A 16,920-nucleotide genomic window follows, 5' to 3' on the forward strand; every position below is an offset into this window, starting at 1 on the left:
ATTTGCTAAATTGGCAACTAGAGATGACAACCTTCAAGGAAAAAAGTAAGAGTTTTAGACTTTAAGTTCCTACTTATAATCTTTTTAGACTCTTTCCTGCTTAAAAAATATAAAAGGTGGAAAAATATCCTGATGAAAGGCCAAGGGGAAGAAAATACCATAGTGAATAAGGACAGGTGGAAATTATAGGTAGGGGAAGCATGCATTTTTGTAGTAGAATTCTGCAATTTAAATTACTGAAATGAAGAACAGTTAAGAACAGTTGGAACAGGAATGAGTAGAGAACCCAAGCACTGTCTTTTATCATATCAGGCCAAAGTCATTTCCACTTTAAGAAGAAAATCCATGTAATGGAGGTTTTCTGGTTATTAAAAATGACTAAAGATTCTATCACAAAACTAATATGAACTTTTAGTACCATAGCCTGCAATAGCATGGAGAACTCTTTTACTGCTTATTGGAGAGAGGACCATTAATCACTATCTCCAATGGAGTATAAACAGCCATTGGGCTTTTGCCAATGAGACCTAATAGGACAGGGTTACTTCTAAGCCATCAAAATGGCTTTAGATCTCATGTGCTCAGGAAGATAGATATTTTCTACTTCAGGTTCCAATTTCTATATATCAAAGGGATGTCTTACCTTTATTTGCTATTTAAAGTGCTAAAAATCTCCCCTTGGGTTTGTAATCACTAACTGTTGTATTATCCTATTCTTATTTGCAACTGATAAACAAACTGACTTCCTTTACTGGAAAGGAGTATGGAGAAAGTGTTGTGGTTTGTGAAGTTTAAAAAGTCTCATTTCACAGAAGAAAACATTTGTGTCCTTTCACACATATCATGAAGGACACTGAAATTTGCCTCACAACTCCTGGCATATTTACTCTAAGCACTTCAATGAATCAAGTGGTGGTATTTGAGTGGGTCTCTGTCTATATATAACACTTAAGTAATATTTTTACCAAAAAATTAGACTATGTGTAATTTAAAAGTATTTAAGACTCATTTCACCTATAAACCAACAGAAAAAAATCAAGAATTTATAAATTTTTATAAATCAAAATATCCAAAGAAGTAACCAAAGTGCATGAAGCAATAACGGAATGAAAATAAATATGACAGACAGGCATGGCAGTTCACACCTGTAATCCCAGCACTTTGGGAGGCCGAAGCAGGAGGATCGCTTGAGGCCAGGAGTTTAAGGCCAGGCCTGGGTGACATAGCAAGACCATATCTCTACAAGAAAAAATTAAAAATATAAAAAAGAAAAAGAAAATAAAAGAAATATGGCTGTCTTAGGTGGAGAAATGATACACCGCAATTAGGTATAGAAAGAATCGAATGCATGAGCTCCAACATGTGTTCCTATTGAAAAGCTGCTCTACAAAGTGTGTGGGAGCAGATCTGCATTCCTAAGAAATGGGCTTGGTCAAAAGAAAACTCTGTGTTTTGTTTTGTTTTAGATGAAGAAAATGAAAAGTAAGGATTGGCCTCACATAAAAGCCTTTTACATGGCCTCACATAAAAGCCATTTTATTAAATGGTTTTAGCTTTCTACATAAAACAGTTTATAAAAGGATCCATTTGCCTTCCTAAAATCTGGGTATCAGAGAAAAAAATATTTGCCAAATTATGTTTTTCTTAATCGGTAGGTAATTAATATTTTACCTTGATTTGTTTTGACTCATATTTTCTTCTAGCTAGACAATTGCTTGCAAAGGTCCTGAATACTCAGTATGGAGCTACACTTGGCTGTGGAGAGAGAGATGCCATCGCTACTCTCACTACCCCGTTCATCAACCTGCGGCTGGTGGGAACCTAAGCACCTCCCCGCCAGTAGCTCAGATGTGATATGTGCCCACTAGCCCCGGTTTCCTCATCAGAAATTCAAGAGAAAGAATCCAGAGTCCCATGAACCTGACCCTGCTTTCCAACTCCCCCAATTTAGCCAATTGGGTGGACACTTTTCACTACCATTCTCTAATTCCTGACACAGCAACTGAGGGATTCTATGAACTGGTCTTTTTTTAAAACCAAATTGTTGTCTGTGTAAGAATGTATAGAATAAAGACATATTTCTAGAATAGAACTTACAAGAATCACATGAAAATTCTATCAATACAACAATTACTAATCAACAAAAATAACTTTTGCAAAATTTGATAGTAAACTTGAGAATAAGAGTTCCTCAGAATATACTTTTAGGGGTTGACTAATAAATTACTTGGATGATGAAGAAAAAACAAACATAAAATAACTAATTTGATTTCTTGATCCTACCAATACTAAAAGAAAAACAATGAAAGAGAAAGAAAAGGTGGTTTTGTTGGTAATGTCACAACAGAATGTAAAAATAATTTGGGGTTCTTTCAGTTGTCCTATTTCTTTCTCTCTTTTCACTAGCCACATTAAAGTAGATCAAATCTCTACCATGGGCAGTAGCCTAATGCATTCATAAGTCAAGAAGCTTTCCTCCAGGAAACATATATAATTGTTTTACTTTTCCTGGGAAACAAAATGTCATCAGGCTAAATCATACACTATGTCCCAGTTAGAGGATATAAACCACCTCTCTTAAGAGTGATAAATTTTTTAAAATAAATAAAACTATAATATAAAGCTGAAAAGCTTTGGCCTTTTTGTCCCACTTGTTATTCATCCAATGGTACTTTTATTTTAGTCAAGTGCCTTAGCTATAACTTTGTAACTGATGAATTCATTTTTAGAATTCCATTTTGTGACATAAAATGTGATGATGATTTCTAGGGATTAATTAAATCTAGTATCAACAAGTATCTTTTTTTATGCCTTTTAAAAATGTACTCTCTTTTCATTTCATGTAAGTGTTTCAGGATGTTATGACAGACCAGGAAAACCCAATTGAATTGGTATAATTAAATTGAAACTCTTCTAGAAATGAGATACGCCTCACAGTTCATTACCACCTCAGCAAAGTAATCCAAACTAAAGACACTCTTGGAACACTCAAGACAAACATCTAGATTTTTTTGTTAACTGGTATATTCTTCTTACTCTATTTCAGGAGATAATATCAGTTATTATTACAGTACTGAAGTAAACATTGAAATGTCTCTTTTTTTCTCCCTGAGTACAGCAAATCCACTAATAACATTGCAGTTGTAATGGTCAATCTAAAGATTTTGTTGGTTTGTTTTTTCCTGAGTGGAGAGCCCACTGATAAATAAGTCTTCTACTCACAAAGACTGACAAAATTACTTATTTCCTTTCCCATTTATAGTCTGTATGCATTTCTGTAATTTATCTTATTATAATATTGCTTTAGGAATTCAGATTCAGACAAAAATTTAAAGTATATATTGTTCAACCACCTTATTTTACAGAAAACAAATCCGGGTCCAGAGAGGTCAACAACCTTATTGTACCTGTATACGTAACCCTGAAAATAAAAGAGCGTATCCTTCAGCCCTTCTTATACTCTTTAATAAAAAAGACTTTAAAGAATTAAACAAGTAATACACACACAGTTCAGTCTTCAAACAGTTGGTGACACAAAAAAGAAAAATAACTGAAATTCAATCAAATGTATCCAGTAGGATGTTGTTATGGGATGAACTGTCTGCCCCCAAAATTGATATGTTGAAGCCCTGACCCCTAGTGTTTCAGAATGTGACTGTATTTGGAGACAGGTTCCTTAAAGAGGTAATTAAATTAAAGTGAGGTTGTTAGGGAAGACCCTCATCCAATATGACTGGTGTCCTTATAAGAACAGGGAATTTGGACAGGGACAAGGTAAAGAAGGAAGACCACATGAAGACACAAGAAGAAGAAAGCCACCTACAAGCCACGGAGAGAGGCTTCAGAAGAAACCAACCCTGCCAACACCTTGATCTCAGACATCTACCCCCCCAAATAATGAGAAAATAAATATCTGTTGTTTAAGTCACCCAGTCTGTAATACTTTATTATAGCAGCCCTACAAACTCAGACAGATGCCTACTAAAAAGATACACTAAGGGAACAAACTCACTTTGTGTTAATCCTACAACTAGTGTTTATAAAAAGAAATATAAAGGAAGAATAAGGGGAATCTAATTTTTCACTTTCCAAAACTCTAAATTGGATTGGAAATCTCTACAGTTTTGATACCTCTGTTCTGGATATTCAGATTTTAATTTCCACTTCTTCTTTTAAAGGTCAGAGTATATACAAAAATTTAAAAAACTGTTGTTATATTTATTGAACATGTTATTTCTAAGATCAGATTATTTTTATTTTAAATCTCTTAAAACTTCATAAATTTTTCACCCTCCTTTTTCCTGCCCAATACACCCAGAACATGTACTACAAAACCTTCCTACAAACTCTCCCCTTTACCCCCAAATCTGACTTCTGCAAGAGCCCCCTCCTGCCACCCCCAATATACACAAGCCAACAAAACCTGCAGTAAATAAATATTCGCTTCACTTTTGAAGTGACCTTTTACCAGAGGAAAAGTGCTGTGTCATAAGACTATTTCTATGCTTATGCAGATATGAATAATTCATCTCTAAATATAAATTTTAAAAGCAATGAGGTATAATTTTAAGTTTTGAGGGAGTCGTAAGTGTGCCGTGCCTTTACGTAAGTGCACTGATTGCTGAGCTCCGTGCTGACTGTGGCTAATACAAGAGCACAGGAGCAGCCTCCACCCTAGATGTCAGCATGACGCTTCCTGATAAGCCCACGTCCCAGTCCCACTTTAAACCCCATCCCTAACCATTCTAAAAGAATCTCCAAACCATTTAGCTGTGTTAGAACTTATTTTTAACTGGGATTTGTCATTCTGAAATTTTATTATAACAACCCTTGAACCATAAACCTATGACACCAAAAAGTCATACTTTTGCATAGCTTAAAACTGAATTTTGTTATTATTCATATTTAAATTTGCTTTAAAAGTTTACATAATTTAATTTTATTAAAATACATAATCATTTGGGAGCACAAGGGGAGAGAGGATTACTTGAGGTGAGGAGTTTGAGACCAGCCTGGGCAATATAGCAAGACCTTGTCTCTACAAAAAAGTAAAAATTAGCCAGGTGTGGTAGCACATGCCTATAGTCCCAGCTACTCGGGAGGCTGAGGCAGAAGGATCACCTGAGCTCAGGAGTTCAAGGCTGAAGTGAGCTATGATCATGCCATTGCACTCCAGCCTGGGAAACAGAGTGAGACCCTGTCTCTAAAAAAAAAAAAAAAAGAAAGAAAAGAAAGTCATATATATGAAAATACACACACACACATAGGAAAATAACCAGAGGTAATATCAACGGTAGAGTTCAATGTCTTAAATGCTATCTTCAAAGAAGTTAGCCCTGGATTTGAATCCTAACTGTATCAACTTATAACATGTGATCAAAATCAAGTTTCCTACCATTTCTTGTTCTCAGTCTTCTCATCTATGAAATTGGAATAATAGAAATTTTTACCTTATATAGTTATTAAGGTGTTAAATTTGATCATAATGCAAGGTACTTAGCATAGTATAAGTACATATCACCTCTCTGGCTAAATGTGAAAATCTGCTTGGGTTCTTGCTGACAGCAAGATGAGACATTAGCTAAGCTTACCCAGACAGTACAGGGCCTGGCCTCCCTGCGCAGTGCTCAGGACCAAGGATAACCTTGTCATGTCCCATGGAAAGTCTTGCCCACTTCATGTCATAGAATCCTTTAGGGCAGATTTTCATATGATTCTAGGGTCATGCCTTGAATTCTACAATAACAGAACTTCAAAGCTGCCAAGAATCCCAAGGACCAACTGCATTTTTTTAATATCTGAAGAAGTAAAACGCAAAGGGTTCATATATGGTCATTGTTACACAGACAAATGTAGGGCTCCCCCAGGCACTGGAAACAGAAGGATATTGTAGGGGAGAAGGGGTTACAGAAAGGGGAGGAAGCTGCTCCAGCTAGAGACCTGGGGACCACTCCCACTGCCCCTTTGTTTTATGTCACTAGACCTCTCTGGGTAGGATGGAAGCCCCAGTAGGGTGAAAAGATTTGGGGCAAACTCTCACAGCAGAAGGAGGAAAAAATCTGTTTTCCAAGTTGCAGCCTGGGCTCCAGTTTGGAAACTATCCTAAGATGAAGCCCAAGTAACATTTAATTTCTTTTCTTTGGAATTTTCCATTCAGGATATTTGTTTTCTGGAATTAGCAGAGAAAAGTGGCCTTTGAAGAGGAAAGAAAGGATTACATGGTCTGGCTGAAGGTCAAGAAACTGAACAGTGGGAAGTGAAATGACTAGTAAGATTGCCCAGAAAATGTGTGGGTCAGGGGAGAGAAAGGACAAACAGAAGAGGAGCAGTTTCGCAGCTTCCTTCCTTCAGAGGTTTAGAGAGTGAGTAGCTTTTCTTTCCAGAGGGCTGAAACTCACTCTCGTGCTTCCCTGACCCTGAGACTGAGCAAATGGCATTTCTTTCAATTCTATGAATGTAGTAATTCTCTCCTGTTCTTTTAAAAATATGAATCTTTCTTGCTTTTTCCCCCATTATAGAAGTACTTCCCATTCATTGAAATCAATCAGAAAATACAGAAATCCAAAGAAAAGAGTTATCTATAATCGACAATCATACAACTCAGAAATAATCACCCAGGGATAAAACAATACTAACAAAAGCACAAAGAACAAACTTAATCATATGTGGAGTGCTTAGGCCTTTTCAGTACACTCAAAATTGGTTTTTGGTTCCAGAAACTATGACCCAAAAATTATAACCCATGAGTCAGAATCTGGACAGATTTCTCCCCAGGCATGAAGCACACACACTTCTGGAGGCACAACTTGCCCACGAGGGCCATCCTGAGATTCTCAGGAAGGTTTGTGTATTAGCTACAAATAAACAGCTTAATAAATTGAGGCAAACTATGACTGACTGATCACCTCAGCTATGTTAGAGGTAAGCTTCACAGTTTACAAAGGCACACATGTAAATTTCTACTTTGGCAATGTTTCTGCTACTTCCTGATAGAGTCCAGGGTATGGCAGAGGTTAAAGAGAGAAGAAAGGAAAAGAAAAAAGGGTTCTGGATAACACAGATCAAATTTTATTTTCTAATTAAAAGGCCAGGATTAAATAAGCAGAACAAACAGACCTTTCGTAATATATTATACAAACTCAGGAAAATGTTAAAACAAAAGTTTTGATGTGACCAGTTGAAGAACAGAATTACAGAAAGCTTTTCAAAGGATCCGCTAGTTTACTTCTCTGGCTGGAGGCAGGCAAATGCTAAACCACCTATGGCCAATTTATGTTTTCTTCAATTGTGAAGATCAAAGGTTCTTGGCTCTCTGTCTTGGTAGTTTATCAACAATAAAATTCTTAAACTCAACCCAAAACAGAACCATAAAAATATTGACATATCAAAAATATTTCCCTTTCTCTTAGTAAAACTCCCTTTCTTCTTGGAATGAAAATCAGTTTACTTTCATCCTTTACCAAGAAGCCTGCATTTATCGCAAGCAATTTTGGAGCGCTGAATCATATTCAGCTTGTGGTCAAATAGGACAATTCATACTTTTTTCGTGGGTCTGTGTTTAACACCATCTTTCCCAAGGCATTGAGACACATCCTGTTTGTGTATACATTGCAACTGCTGTGTAAGATGGTACATTACATTTAACGTGTGTCGACCGTAGTTAAAAATACACTGATCTCTGTGCAGAGGTGCTTTGTTGAGTTCAGTCATGGCACTAACTGAGTCTCTGCAGCGGGTAAGGATGGATACAGTCCGATAGTCCTCAGTTCTGAAAAGCAGTGGAGAAGTTCTGGTCCTGTGTAAGGTGAGTAAGCACACACCATTCTCTTTCCTGCACTGAATGCACCTGTAAATTCCAGACAGAATTCATAAAGCAGCTATTTCAGAACTTTGAAAAGTAAATGATAGCAGTAGATTGGGGAAGAAGATCAGAATTTAAAATACCATCAGACTGGTGGTGAGCTCGCCACTCCTCCTCCTTCCAACGAACCCTGGCCTGGACTCCAGGCAGCACAGAGCCGGAACGTGACACCAGATGCGGTCAGAGAGAGCTCTAGGAGAATGCTTATGCTCTGGCTCCAGGAAAAGAAAGGACTCTGGATGCTGAGAAAAATAGGGAAGAATCTCCCTGTTCTCTTTTGTCTTTTCCCTCTGTTTTCTCATGCCCAGCACTAAGGCACTTCACTACGCTGGCAGCAGCAACGACAGAAGCCTTCGTGTGCCTAAAATTATGAGGGAAGGGAGGCTCCCTCTCTGGTCACAGGAGCTGTGACACCAAGAGGATGGGATAAACCATCATTGCTTCTTTTTCTCTTTCTGACACATCGTTGCTTGGCCCTGAACATGAACACAATTGTAGGACGTTCACAGCAGAGTGAGGTCACTAAGGACCAAAAAGAAACCCAGAAAACCAGAAAGTACCAAGATGATAGCAGAGAGGGAAGATCAGAAAACAACTTCGGAAAGATGTTTACAAACTCTCAGGGGTTCACCTCCAGGTTGCTAATATGTGAATCTAGCCCTAAACATCATACCGTAGACTTCAAAAAATGAACTACTGGGTAGACCCTCACTCAGGTCCCATACTGGCATCTTAGTGGTTCACACGCCAGACAGACAGCAGAAAAGCACTGCAAAGGCTTTGAAAACAGAAGTAACATTGTAACCACAACCCTTAGGAGGTTAGTCTGAAGCAAATAAATAATTAAGCCTTCACTTTAAGGAACTGGAAAAAGAAAAGCAAAATAAACTCAAAGCAAGAAGAAGGAAGGAAATAATAAAGGGAAGAAATCAATGAAATTGCAAAAAGAAAAACAATCGAGAAAATCAATGAAACCCAAAGCTGATTCTTCAAAAAAATCAATAAAATTGATAGACCTCTACACCAAGATTGACAAAGAAGAAAAGAGAAAAGATACAAATTACTAATAACAGGAATAAAAGAGGACTTTCACTACAGAATCCACAGACATTAAAGGGATAAGGAAATACTACCAGTAATTCTACATACATTAATCAACAACTTAGATGAAACAGACCAATTTCTCAAAAATTTCAAACAAATATTAAAAAACTAACTCACCTATGGTGAAAAAGATAATCTGAGTAGTCCTATAACTCCTAAGGGAATTGGATTTATAGTTTAAAAGGATAAAAAGAACTCTTGAGGCCCAGATGGTTTCACTGACAAAGTCTAACAAACATTTAAAGAACAAATAACACCCTAATCATTTTCAGATGTCCTGATATAATACTTCAACAAAAAATCAACAACTAACAATCAGCCTAATGGTGAAAGGCGGAATGACGATTTCCCCCTAATATCAGCAGCAAAGCAAGGATGTCCATTCTTACTGCTCTTTCTCAACATCATACTAGAAATCCCAGCCAGTGCAATGCAAAAAAATAATAATAATAAAATAAAATACATACAGATTGGAAAGAAATAAAACTATTCCTATTCACAGACATATTTAACTATGTAGAAAATCCTGAGGATGCTACCAAACTTCTAGAATTAAAAACTGAATTTGGTAAGGCCACAGGATACAAGTTCAATACATAAAAATCCATAGTATTTCTATATACTAGCAAAAAGCAATTAGATGTATTTTCCTGGATACAGCTGGAACCCATTCTACTAAGTGAAGTATCCCAAGAATGGAAAAATAAGCACCACATGTACTCACCATCAAATTGGTTTCATTGATCAACACCTAAGAGCACATTTAGGAATAACATTAATTAGGTGTCGGGCAGATGGTGGGGGAGGGGATGGATGTATACATACATAATGAGTGTGATGCGCACCGTATGGGGGATGGACACGCTTGAAGCTCTGCCCTGGGGGGGGGAAGGGGGGCAAGGACAATATACGTAACCTAAACTTTTGTACCCCTATAACATGCTGAAATAAAAAAAATAAAAAATAAATCAAAGGATAACTAGTGTTGGTGAGGATGTGGAGTAAAGGGAACCCTTATAAAAAAAAAAAAGCAATTAGAAACCAAGATTTTTTAAATACTAAAAAAATATTATTTATAATAGTTTCCAAAAAAATGAAATCCTTAGGCACAAATCTAACAAGATATGTACAAAATCTGTATGCTGAAAACTTCCAAACAATGATGGACAAAATAAATAAGAGAAGAGATATACAGAATATATGGATTGGGTATTTCAACATAGTAAAGATGTCAATATTCCCCAAATTGATGTATAAATTCAATACTATTCCAAACTCTAGCAGGATTTTTGAATACATAGACAAGCTGATTCTAAAAATTAATGTGAAAAGACAAAAGAACCCACATATCTATGACAGTTTTGAAAATTAAGAATAAATTTGGGAGCATAATTCAACCACATTTTGAGTTATTGTAAAGGTACAATAATCAAGGTCTGGGCGTGGTGGCTCATGCCTGTAGTCCCAGCTACTCAGGAGGCTGAGGCGAGAAGATCGCTTGAGCCCAGGAGTTTGAGGCCAGCCTGGGCAACATAGGGAGACCCTGTCTCTTAAAAAAATAGAAGAAAAATAAAGGTACAAAAATCAAAAGAATATGGCACTAAATAATAAAACATGTAGACCAATGGCACAGAATAAAGGTACAGAAATGAATCCATGTGTGTAGTTGGCTGGTCGCATCTGCATGTTTTGGTATTTGTAGGGACCAATCCCCCCATGCATACCGAGGGACAACTGTGTGCACATCCAGTTGATTTTTGACAAAGTTATAAAGGCAATTTAACAGAAAAAGATAATCTTTCCACAATGGCACTGTAACCATTCAATATTCACATACAAAAAAATTAACCTGAACCTAAACAGCACATCTTTTACAAAAATTAACTCAAAACACCTCATAGACCTAAATGCAAAATGAAAAACTGTAAAACTTTTAGAAGAAAGCAAAGGAGAAAATATTCATGACCTAGGATTAGACAAAGAGTACCTGAACATACTACCAAAAGCACAGCTCTCTAAAAAAAAACTTGATAATTTAGACTTTGTCAAAAGTTTTTGCTCTACAAAAGATACCATCAAGTGAATGAAAAGACAAGATGTACACTTGTAGAAAATATTTGTAAAGCACATATCTAACAAAGGTCTTGGATCCAGAATATATGACAAACTCTCAAAACTCAACTGGGAGAAAACAAACAGCCCAGTTAAAAAATTATCCAAAGACTCGGACATATGCTTCACCAAAGAGTATATAATGGAATGCAAACAAGCACATGAAAAGATGTTCCACATTATTAGCCATTCGGGAAAGGCAAATTAAAACTATGAATGTGATATGACTACAGTTCTAGTAGAATGATTAATACTTAAAAGTGCTGACAATACCAAATGCTGCCAGGGATGTGGAGTAACTAGAACTATCATACATTGCTGATGGAAACGCAAAACGGTATAACCACTCTGGAAAACAGTTTGTCAGTTTCTTATCAAGGTAAACATACACTTACCGTATGACCCAGCAATCCCATTCCTAGGTGTTTAGCCTAGAGAAATGAAAACTTTTGTTTACATAAAACCTGTTCATCAATGTTCACAGCAGCTCTAATTATAATCACCCCAAACATCCTTCAGTGGGTGAATGAACAAACTAAAACATTCATACCATGGAATACAGCTCAGCAATAAAAAGGAACAAATGATTAATATACACAACAACTTGGATAAACCACAAAAATGTAATGTTCAATAAAAATAAAAAGCCAGCTACAATGGTTACATACTGTACAGTTCCATTTGTATGGTATTGTCAAAAATACAAAACTATAATCATCAGTGGTTGCCAGAGGCTGAGAGACAGAAAGGTGTGACTACAATGGGATAGATCATAAGGCAGCTTTTTGGGGGTGATAGACTGATTTGTATCCTGACTATGGTAGTGGTTATATAAATCTATACATGTCTTAAACCTCATGGAACTATATACCAGAAAAGGCAATTTTACTATATGTTCAGTTTAAATATTAAAAAATGAAAGTAAATATAATAAATACTAAATACAAAGTCATCATATATAAGTACAACCAGGATCTCTTCTTAGATGCTTGTTACATTCCATTGTAACAGTATTGTGGGCAACACACCTATGTCTATTCCTAACGTGTCCATTTCTCCAGGTTAGAAACCTTAGCTTTCTGGTCTGTGCATCTCCAAGAGTCCACAGAATATCTGGTATCTGAAGTAAGCATGCAATAATGTTTGTTCAAAGATGAAAAAATGAATCAGCTAAGTGTATATATATCACTTTATACACTATGGTTCATTACTCCATTTTGATGTGGGAAAAACAGAAGAGAAACAGAACCTAATGAAAGGTAGCAAGTAAAGGGTGAAAGAGTTATAGAGGTACACATTTCATAGTTTCATACTTCTTTGGCATTAGCTAAGTAGGAGCTGGTACTTGAAGCATTTAGCGTGACTATTCACAATTTATGAAATGTAGTGTGTGCATATGTCCTTCCATGAGGATTTTTCTATTAAATATTCATACTTACATATTAATTAAGAATTTATTAATTCATTAAGCTTCACTGTACAAGATTGGTGGGGAATATTCTATTTGCTTTGTTTTGCCCTATTGGGTGAGGCCACTAAATAACTTTGATTAAAATTTATCAAGTCATACATGCTCATATATGATCAAAACAAAATTTTAGGGTTTCTCTTTGCATAAAGCTGAAATTTTGCATATAAACAGACATTAGACATCTGTTGCAATACCTAAAAATCCACTACAAAGGTCATCAGAAGGCTAGAGAGACAGGAGGATTACTGAAAGCTGCTTCAGTGAAGCAACGTTTGCTTCGAGAGCAGAAGCGGGGCTTTTGCCAAAGAAAAGATCATCTGTAAAAAAAGAGTTGTTCTGAAAACAGAATGGCTGATCTGAGGGTCAAAACACAACCAGACAATCCTAGTCCAGGACACTGGGGCTGTTGACTTTCATGAGGAACAAAGCAATGTTAGCACAGTTTTCCAACATTTTTGGTACAGTTTTCCAAATAACGGTATGAGAGTGGGTCAAAGCTCTCACTGCCATAATATAAAAAAGACAAAATACACATTGTTGTGTTTGGACTTTCCTCCATATTCCTTGCTCTATTTGCTAAGGTTTTGTTATCTTGTTATCTATTTTTAAAAGAATACCATGATTTAATAAATTGTATTACATAAATATTTTATCAGTTACAGATAGACATAAAATCCATAATATGCAATATTTTATATCATGAAATATTTTTAGATTAATATTCAAGTTTTAAGATAGCTACAACTTAGTGCCTGCTACACCCTGTGGAAGCAAACATGACAATTTACCTTATTGTAACACACATACTCCTGGAATGAGAAATAAACAGTCCCATTTAAGATTCACGACCATGACTCTAATGTAAAGAAAACTAAAGCAACTGTGATAGAAATACAATGACTATCACATGCATTTCTGTTGTTAACACCCAAGGCTTTGATTAACATCAACAGAGCAACTAAAAATAATGATCACTGATAGCTAGTCCTTGAACTCAAATTTATTGAACTGGCCTATACAGAATGTAGAATTTACTCCAGCAATAACCTCCAAATTGGAAATTAAATGTCATTTTCTTATTGATTCATGACCACTCAATTTCAAGCTCCATGAAGGTAGTGCTCTGTTGTGCTCACCACTAGGTATGCAGCATAAAATAGTGTTTGACAGAGCAATTAAAAATAAATATTTTTGAATAAATATATATTTTAATAAATAAATATCTATAAGACTAGGATTAAAGATTTTATAACCGGACTCTGGAATTACTTTGTCATATCACTAGATATTAGATATTATATAGTTCTATTATATTTATTAATAGATATGTATTCTTATATTCATTCATTCTACCAACCAATCAACCATTGTTTGGTTTCAGAATACTTAGTGTTAAGAAATGTGTATGGGCTAGAAACACACATATTCATAGAAAAAGATACTACCAATGTTCTCAGATAGCCTGTCTAACATGGAAAATACACAGATACAGAGTTAATGTAATTAATACCAAATTAAACCTTGAGAACGGTTACTATAACAGAGACATAAATAAAAAACTGCAGTGAGGGTATAATTAATTGTAACATCAAGAATCAAGGAGTTCTTTGGAAAGGTAATCATTCAAGTGGGCCTTGAGAAATACATAGGATCCTGATGGATGAAAGCTGCAGATTATAAACTGTTAAGAGCATGAACTTTGAAGTCAGATTGCCTGAGTTTAAATCCCACTCTATGACTTATCAGCTGTGTGACCTTGGACAAGTTACTTAACCTCTCTGTGCATCAGATTCCTCATGTATAGAATGGAGATAATGATGCCACATAAGGCATGGGGTTCCTAGGAGAATAAATTAGTTAATGTATGTAAAGCTCCTGTAACGGTACCTGAAACATAGTAAATTCTGGATAAGCATATGTTAGAAGGAAAAAAGAAAGAAGGACAAGGCAGAGGCAACAGCACCAAATAATCCTGAACTGAAATGCTAAAAAGCATATTTTCTCGTTGTTTGTTTTCACCACAAAAAAATAATGCCCTGGAGTACATTAAGTATAAACTACTAAATATGTATAAAAATACATTTTGCAAACTCAATGACAGTTTGGGGTCATTGTTCTTTTATTACAGTATGGATCTTCAACCCAGAAATATGCATGTTCATACACTCAGAACTCCATGCGTAGTTTTAAGGGTCCATCCACAAACCATGGGCTGTAGGCACTTCCTCAAACTCATCCCTGACCTATAGGTAATCGAATGGTCTGATAGTATTATACGTAATGTATAATGGTATTATACACTTTCCATAAAAACGCAGTACGGAATTTTACACAACCCCAAGCAACCACGGACCCTAAAGTACCTAATAAAAAGATTATACTGTTAACTCTTCGCGGATGGAGACACATAGAACACAAAGAACTTCACAGCTCCATTTCAAATCAAAGAGGGGGCAAGAAAGCAATTACGGTTAGGTGGCTTCCTTATCTGGGCAGACCTGTGAAGGCAACGGACGCAGGTTGTCCAGCCCTGGGGGGGAGAAGAGGCTGGGGGCGAAATGTAGAAACAGAACAGCACTGTACTCACATGGCGAAGGAGCCGGGGGGAGCAGACACTCGCCGAAGGTCCGCAGTTTGCACCTGATGGATACTAGAGGCAGCAGGGAATGAGCAGCGAAGACAGAGTCAGCGACAGCGTGGACAGACAAGGAACAAGCCAGGGGAGAGAAAGAGAGACACACAAAGTTTAAACAGAAATTAAATGAGCGCGTCACCAAACAGTGAATGAAAGGAAAAGGAAAATCAAGCCAGCCACGAAAAATAATCCAAAAAAGCCAGTGATAGCAACGAAGCCAACAGGACACATGGAAGGCGTTGGTTCTAGGCAAGCCACGGACTTGAGTGCGGGGCCAGGTGAGGGCCAGTGCGGGAGGGCTGGGGCGGGCGGGATGAGCATGGCTCCCCTGACTCTCGGCCAGTCGGAACACCCAAGGAGAGGAGGCGCACACTTACACATTCGAGTGGCAGGCTGGCACAGTAAACTCATCTTTGAGGAGATTAAAGGTCAATTTAATCCTTTCATCACATAGCCTCCACGGTTCCCCAGGCTTGGTAGGAATACTCGCATCAAAAGACAACCATCTTGAAAAGAGCGACTCACCAAAACTTTAACTTCCTTCAGTTAAACAACAAAGGCTCTTTAAGATAACACCAAGAAAGTCTGATTTCATCACCATGATGCTGTAATTATACCCATAGTCTCTGGGTAGAAAAACAAAATCATAGACTTCTCTTTTTTCTCCCTTATTTTATAATGGAGACAGTCTATAGTGGCTATTAGAAAAAATAAAATGTAGCATTTGAGAAACTAAACTCAAAATGTCCTATTGCTTTTACATGAATTATTCTCTCCACTCTCTCATTTGAACAGTTTTACTATAACTGCAATAGACATAGCTCCCCCGATCTCTCTGTTCTTCTGGGTACATAAATTCTCACATACAAAGTCACCCAGGAGTTAACTCCAGCTCTAGGCTCTCTCTATCCATGTTATCCTCCAAGGATTTTCAGTTACAGCCAACAAAACTTCTCAGCAGCCTGGGATGATGGGATCCGGTTGCCCAATTCAAAGTTTGCTAACTAGAAATCTTGCCATTGGATAAAATGATCATCTTTAACAATGTGGCCTTAATTACTAGTAAACTAAGGATAACAGTTCATTAAAGACCTTTCTAAACACCTGAGTAATTTTAAGTTTCTGATCTCCCTCAGTGTAAGAGGGATCCCTGCAAATAAGAAACATAATCAAATGTATCTGGCTATCATATTACTAGTACATGAATAGGAACTTACATAGATCTCTTCTATTACTTTTCTTGGAGGAAGATATTTACTGGAGTTCATACCCCATGTAGAGTCACACGTCATGACAAAATGAGAGATGCTTCTGTACCCACGGGGGCTCCTGAACACAGTGAGGCCTGGCCTTTTAGTTTGAATATAGTAACAGCAAATGAGAGGATAAGCCAATAAATATTTTTTTTTTAGAAAACATTATTTTTCCTTCTGACATAAATAAGACCTAGTGGCATCACGAAGGCCTAATATTTAACCATTTTTCATGGGATCTTCTTCCAGCAATCCATGTGAACCATATCTTGAAATTATTAAGTATGTATCTTCAACTTATAATAAAATGTGATCAAAACACATTCTATATTGTTTTTATATTCATGAAATTTTAGATTTATGCTATTTTAGAAATAATTTCTGAGAAACACAGCAAAGATAGCATTATAATATAAAATGGATCAATGTGTGAGTCACTGATGCAATATGCAACCGTGTCTCAGGAACCATGACAGACACTGGG

General features: G+C 36.6%; 1 protein-coding gene across 2 annotated transcripts in view; it reads right to left on the minus strand.

Moving 5' to 3' along the window:
* The window catches only part of DGKI (diacylglycerol kinase iota), a 405,374-nt gene that overhangs the window by 122,193 nt on the left and 266,261 nt on the right, over positions 1-16,920 (minus strand). Inside the window, exon 21 of one of the 2 annotated variants that reach the window (XM_069461740.1) lies at positions 15,136-15,198. The exons of the other annotated variant lie outside the window; for it this stretch is intronic. Coding sequence (XP_069317841.1) covers positions 15,136-15,198 — 63 coding nt within the window. The remainder of the gene's footprint in view (positions 1-15,135; positions 15,199-16,920) is intronic. 2 annotated transcript variants of the gene reach the window in all.

The sequence above is a fragment of the Eulemur rufifrons genome, chromosome 29 (assembly GCF_041146395.1).
Source record: "Eulemur rufifrons isolate Redbay chromosome 29, OSU_ERuf_1, whole genome shotgun sequence".
Lineage (NCBI taxonomy): Eukaryota > Metazoa > Chordata > Mammalia > Primates > Lemuridae > Eulemur > Eulemur rufifrons.